Below are 7,144 nucleotides of genomic sequence, written 5' to 3'. Positions count from 1 at the left end.
TGTATTACGCTATTGTTATGCAAGGAATATAACACCTTATGGAGTAGGCCTAAAAGCTAAAATCTAAAAGTAAAAAATATAATTCTGAGGAATTTGAAAGTCACATTGCTGAAATCAGCTTGAAAAAATAAGTACATTGGTCTTTGTTTCATAAAAATCGGTTGAAAACCAACTGTTTTACGAATAAATTTGATTTTAAAAATTGCTTTTGTTTATTTTAGCTTTTTTTAGCAACTTTTTTATTTATCGGCCGATTTTCTTGATTTTTATATCATTCTTTATATCTCAAAGAGACGAGATCAGTGATATACTTTGTTTGTTTCAAATGTAACTAGAACATAATTTGGCTTTTTTACCTATCGACCATGCCTGGATAATTTATTCAACAACGTGGCGATGTGACGCAACTATTCCATGGCCGTCTTCCACTGCATCGACGATGATCCAATTCATTGTTGACGGCTGTTGACACGTGAGCTGCCAGAACGACCAATCGTTGAAGGGTCAAGATGCTCAGTAGCCAATCGTTCTTCGGTCAAAAAACTTATGAACTCACGAGAACAAAAGTTTGAAATTTGGTGATGAACGGACCTATGAAATCGTTTCTGGGCGGAGTTTAGCCATGAGTGACCGTAGAAAACGAAAAGGCGACTACAGATATCAAAGAGTAGGCTTATATCATCAAAGGATGTCTACATGATTGACATGGCCATATAGGGAACTCATTATCTACTCCCCCAAAAAGAATCTGAACACGAGAGGGTTAATAGCCTGATGTACAAATGCTTACCAAATAAATATAAAAAATACGAAGAATTTGAATTAGGTTACAATATAAAATACAGATGGTAGTTTAGCAATAAACGGCATTTAGCATTAGTCAACAAAATTAAACATTTTTCATATAAGAGGAAAAACAAACTTTCTAATTGTACACACACATTGTAAACCAAGGGATAGCTTAATATCCTGCTATGCAGAATGTGCAAGAGAAAATTAAAGATACCAAATTGAACTTACTCCATAGAATCATTCAAATCTCCATTGGTGTGAACGCCAGAATCTTCCATAGCAGACAACCTGTGATGTAATTCCTGATTCTTCTGCTGCAGATCAACAATGACTGAATTGAGGAACTCAACTTGCCCCTTAGCACTTTCTACTTCTTCCTTCAGTTGGCAGTACACAGCATCACCTGATAGTTGAAAATGGGACCATTAGATTTTCAAATGAGGTCAATAACAATGAAAACACAAAATAAAATTGTTGTATATTCATGTATTATTCAATTTGATTTTAGATATGAGTACAAGATGTTGGTGTTATAATACGATTTTACCCGACATAGGTAAGTTATTGACCTTGAGGAAAGACATTGGAGACTCAGTCTTTTGGCTCTCGGGTCAATATAATTCAATATAATGGTGGTCAAAAATCGTATATTGTCTTCTGGCACTTGTCTACACACTTCAGTTTATGTGAACATTTTCACTTACTAATAAAAGATAGTTTTCAACACTCCTGTAAAATTGCTTTACCAACTACAAGGTTTTGTCATTTCTTGACAGAATATATAGAAGTCTAAACCATACCAGACATATTTGTAGCAGCAGATGCCAGCTGGGATTGGGCCTCGTCACTCTGTTGTCTGGCCTGTTTCAAGTCTGACTGCAACTGTTGTAGCTGTGTCTCCAGATTGTCCTTTTCTCTCTTGAATGCTCCCTCGGATGCTTGCAACGTTTTCATTTCTGACAGCAGTTCATCATTCTGGTTGAAAAGTTAATATATTTAATTTGAGAATTAATTCATTTTAATGATTCACAAACTCATTCAGTTACTCAGTAGCTCTATTAGTGGAGGGTCAGATACAGTCAACTCAGCTTAATCACACACCTCAGGAGTTTGGGTTAAGTGTGTCAATTAAGTGGAGGGTGCGATTAAGCGGAGAAGCTAAAAATAGCATCTAAGCACCAGATTTCACGTGCCATTCATATAGAACCTTCCCCCCTGAGTTTTCTGCGGGCTTGGAACCGTCATATTCACAGACCTGCCAACCCTTCACATTCCAAAAGTGGAATCAGAATGCCTAAAAATAGGAATTTGAGACATAAAATAGGAATTTCACCTTTTTAACAACCCCCCCCCCCCCTTTCCCTTCGCTCTTTTTTATTCTTACCATTATCATCATTTTTGAAAATCGGAATTCTTAGAGACAATGGCAGAATAGTACAAAAAGGAAGAGTGAAAATAGGAATGATTCCGCCAAAAGCGGAAGGGTTGGCAGGTATGTATTCAAGATATGACCTCATTGGAGGGGTTGGGTTTTTTTTTGTTGTTGTTTCATTTTGTTATGTTTTTTGGTTGTTTTTCTTTTCTGTGTGGGGGGGGGGGGGGGGGGGGGGTCTTTTTTTCTTTTTTTTTGTATTTTTCATAAGATAAATATATAAATTCCCTTTATTCATCCCATAGGGGAAATTTGTCTTTGATCAACAAAATGTGACATTATTGTTTGTCAGAATAGTAATCGTGAAGCATCAGCATCATGTTTTTCGCCGTAATCCTTTGTTGTCAACAAGCATTGCATGTCTGACCGAGTTGGGGTCAGAGAGATAGTGGAATCGCAATGACGAAAAGCTTTTCACGCGTGATACAAAAATATTAAAGTGCGAAAATGGTTCAATGAGAAACACATTTTTCATTACTTTTTTGTGTATTTTTAAAACTTATTTTTCTCCAATCGGGATGGAATCAAGGTGTAGCGATTAAACAGAGAAGGTGCGTGATTCAACGGAGTGGTTATATAAAAAAGTTTCGGTTTTTCGGGAAAGTGTAGCGTATACTTGCAGTGTGTGATTAACCGATGTGAATTAAGCGGAGTGAACTGTAATTATATGAACATATCAGCTTCCATTCACCAACTTTTAAATATGGTTGAGATAGATGTAGACATCAGAGTAACTAACCAAAAACATACATGGAATATCTCACCACAGACCATACATCAGTGCTTTTAAAAGAGGAGAGTCTGAATTTTTTGGGCAGCACCCCCATCCTCCTCCGTAAAAATAATGGCTGATTGGATGCACTGATTATTTATAATAGTGGGGAAGAGTTAAATAAATGTTAAATACATCATGAGTAACTCACTTTAATTGCTTGCTTCTTCATGTCTTCAGTCAAATTCCTGTATCTGTAATGAAAATACAAATTCTTCAGAAATACTTGGGTAAACGACATAACATGAACAAATATTAGCTGCCCAGCATGTCACTAAAGACATTAGCATATCCTCCTGTAATTTGAGCTGGACTTTTGCTTCAAATAGATAATAACATTTAATTTATTATAATATGAATTGTAGTTTCCTTCTCTTATTCTTCTCCTTATTCCACTTTGGTAGACGGAAAGTTCAGTGATGAAGACTCTACAGCTCTTTGTATCATACTGTGTCTACTTCTTAACCAATATACAGAACCCATTTGTTTCTCAGAACTTGAAAGGCTATTCCACAGTTTTAGTGTTGATGGTAAGATTGAATGTAAGCGGCAGTCCACAACACAAATTTTGATATTTAATGCTAAATGAATTATATTTATTACATTTCTAATTTAGTAGGAACTGTCCTATGTATTCTCACATAACAATATTAATTGTGTTATCCTTAAAAAAATAAAAACTAACAAACAAACAAACAAAAACTCTTTAAAAACCCTTCCAAGATAAGAAAAACATTAAGCAAGTACTTCCACGACTTACATACATATAGCTCAGTGAATACATCAAAATGCATATCAAGTAAGAACAAGTATATTTGTAACAGTAGAATAAACAGTAATCTATTTGGAATATGTCTTCAATAAAAAAAAAAAAAAGAAAGAATATAGTTTTTAATACACTGTTGAAACCTAACCTAAGCGTAACTGTGGATTAAATAAATACTGCTCTTAAGACATATCTTTGCTATCATTCTGTCATTCTACCAAAATAAAAAATAGGAAAATAAATCCGAAATCCATTTTTGCAACCTTAGTGGATATGTGACAACACATGCTTGTATCAGTAGTCTATGTGAATTTATAAAATAATTTTGAAACAATCCATTTATCATGAAGGGCAGCAATCATTTTTCAAAGAATTTTGGATAAAATTACAATTATTGAACATTGAAAGCATTTGACTGAAAGTTAGAGCAACAACAGAAAGAAACAATGAAAAAAAAAAGGACTCCTCTCATTTGAATCCTTTGTGTACATGCTGTTTGTGTGTGTGTGTGTGTGTGTGTGTGTGTGTGTGGAGAGAGACAAGATGTTTTTTTGTTTTTAAGGGTTTTACGGCGCTTGCAACCCATTTAGGTAATATTAGCACCAGTAAAAAGGTAGAAAATGGGCAAGTAAAAAGTTCTAGAATTACAATTAAAGCACCTAAGTAAAAGGGAAGGCAAAGGGGAATTAGTTCAATTAGGGAAAAAGTAGATTCCAAGAGCACACTTCTCATCCTAACACAAGCATGGGTCCCCACTAAGAGGAACACATTCAAATATTTACAAATCATACATATGTTGAACAAAAATAATACAATGCATGACAGAGAGATGATTTACAAGGCAAAAAATATCATCTCCCTAATCTACCTTTTAAAAATCTAAATCTGACTGCTTCTCTCCCAGCCAGGGTCAGGACAAAACCAAGTAATCTCATTCCAAGACAAGACAGAGCATTTGGAAAAGATAGGGGAAAAAGCAATAGGGGAGAACAAACACAAATAGGAGAGGAAGAGGAGAGAAGAGAGAGGAGAGGAGAGAGAGAGAGAGGAGAGAGAGAGAGAGAGAGAGAGAGAGAGGAGAGAGAGAGAGAGAGAGAGGAGAGAGAGAGAGGAGGAGAGAGAGAGAGAGAGAGGAGAGAGAGAGAAGAGAGAGGAGAGAGAGAGAGAGAGGAGAGAGAGAGAGAGAGAGAGAGAGAAGAGAAGAGGAGGAGAAGAGAGGAGGAGAGAGAGGAGAGAGAGAGAGAGAGAGAGAGAGAGAGAGAGAGAGAGAGAGAGAGAGAGAGAGAGAGAGATTGTGTTTCACAAGGATCAATCACAAGTCAAATGAATAGACATGAATAGTAATCATTCGTCTTAAAGGCCTTATTCATTGTGTTTTGTTGACAAAGGGGGAACCTGAAACATCCATATCAATTTCCTTTTTAATTAAAATGAGCTTCTATTTCATTTCATGATTGCTATCTATTTCTTCGAGCTTCAAGCAGCGGCATTTGGTTTATAAATAGAAATACAGTTAATGAAAGACACAACAATGGGTGTGTTATTTGCAATGCACAATCTACACCATCCTCTAATGTATATGACTATTAATAGTTGTTATTAGTTGATGTCGCATTGACAAATTTAGCTTCAGAAAGATCTGTAAGCATGAAAGTTCTGAGGTCTGATTTTATCTCAGTGAAGTCTAGTAAATATATTGATTGATTCCTTTCACCAATATTTCATTAAAAAGTATTTTTTTAAAAGTTGAAGCAAAGAAAGAAAGAAAAAAAGAAAAGAAATAAAGATATAAATTAGAGAGTGAAAAGCAAAGTGCATTAATTTTCTTTACTTTTAGCCTTTAAATGTTATCGGTCAATTATCATATTCTGTTGATCATTGATACAAAATCCCTGTTATCCTTTAGCCTATATGCAAGCACAAAAAGCTGGCAAACCAAAATATGAACAGACACACAGATGTGGCAACTAAGAGTCTTGTGAATAAGCACACAAAATAAATTCTAAACATTTAAAGAAGAAACAAACATCAAGTTTCACTTCAAGTCACAGAGACCTTTAAGCAGTTAACTGCACACTCTGGAAAAACTTGTATTTAAAATTTGACCAGAAAACTCGTCCTTCAAATATTGATCGATTTAAATGCCCCTCGTCTTGGCAGTCGACTGGTAGGCCTTATTTTAAGCATGAATAATGTAATCAACCAAACACCATTGAAAATTTAAAGAACATTTACACACATTAACCACGAAAGTTTCTTTCTACTAAAATTAAAAAATAAATAAATGCATTCCCATAGAACAACCATATCTTGCAATGCATAGCAACACAAACTCGGAGACTCATATAATAAACAAGGTAATATATAATCAAGATTTTAAGTGAGGTACAATATGGAGATAGCTTACCAGAAACAAGCGTTGAAAATGTTTGGTTGAGACGTTAAGAGGAATGGAAAGATAGTGGTAAAATGAGAGGCATCAGCAATCTTCAATACAATGCAGCGTTTATCTTTTTTTTTTCTCTAAGAAAATCTATTCCTTGGAAACAGGCACAGTATATTCCACTTTTCAGAAGGGGTTTTACTTAAATGTCATAAAATCTATTATGGCAAAAGTTCAATCATTTTTCTTCCCTTTCAATATAAACTTTTAAAAATCTGCAGTTTTCATGCTATTCTAAAAAATTTAAACGGGTCAAAAATTTTTAAAAATAAATTTAAATCACAAAAAAATCTGATATTAGTGCAAAAGCTTTGCCACTCGCCACATCATTCTAGCTTTTTATTAAAGCAAAACAATCACAAACTTTCAATGGAACTTTGTAATATGAATCTATATTTTTTTCTTCTCCATGGGTTAAAAAAAAAAGAGGTTGAGCCATGAACAATTCCAACAATCATTCATCCCAATTAATGGAAATGTTACATAAATCCGACCAAAAAGATTCACATATTATCTTAAAATCTAAAAATCATTAGTCATTGATTACATTGCCAAATGACTGATGAGAATCAAATCTAATGTGGAGGAATTAAATCCACTCACTCTTCTTCTGATGCTTCTTTCTCTTGTTTTATTTTTGCATTTTCTTTCAGTAGCTGAAACAAAACGATTGAAGATGGAATGTAAATTAAAATCTTGTTTCATTTGAATAAACAGTCATTTCAGTGCTAGTGAAAAGGAAGAAAAAAAGGATACTAAAAAAATCCTAGATTTATAATTAAAAGCACCCGTAAAAAAGTAAGACAAAGTGGAATGTTTCAAGCAAGGAACAGATGAAGATTCCAAGAGCACTATCAATATACTTCGTTTGACATCACCTAAAAGTCTCATCTAGACATAAGCACCAGATCCCCTAAAAGGAAAAAAATAAACAAATGC

The 7,144-nt window shown here is 34.4% G+C and overlaps 1 protein-coding gene across 1 annotated transcript in view; it reads right to left on the bottom strand.

Annotated features, from left to right (window-relative positions):
* LOC144967576 (uncharacterized) overlaps positions 1–7,144 on the bottom strand; it is a gene marked incomplete in the record, with an annotated part of 62,019 nt that overhangs the window by 8,301 nt on the left and 46,574 nt on the right. The window contains 3 exon segments of the mRNA XM_078905020.1: positions 1,021–1,195; positions 1,593–1,767; positions 3,148–3,190. Of these exon segments, the coding sequence (XP_078761146.1) occupies positions 1,021–1,195; positions 1,593–1,767; positions 3,148–3,190 (393 nt within the window).

Source organism: Berghia stephanieae, chromosome 3, assembly GCF_034508935.2.
Source record: "Berghia stephanieae isolate SIO BIC M18660-M18661 chromosome 3, UCSD_Bste_1.3, whole genome shotgun sequence".
In the NCBI taxonomy this organism is placed as follows: domain Eukaryota; kingdom Metazoa; phylum Mollusca; class Gastropoda; order Nudibranchia; family Aeolidiidae; genus Berghia; species Berghia stephanieae.
Note: the sequence above shows the minus strand (reverse complement) of the source record. Positions and strands in the feature narration are given on the sequence as shown.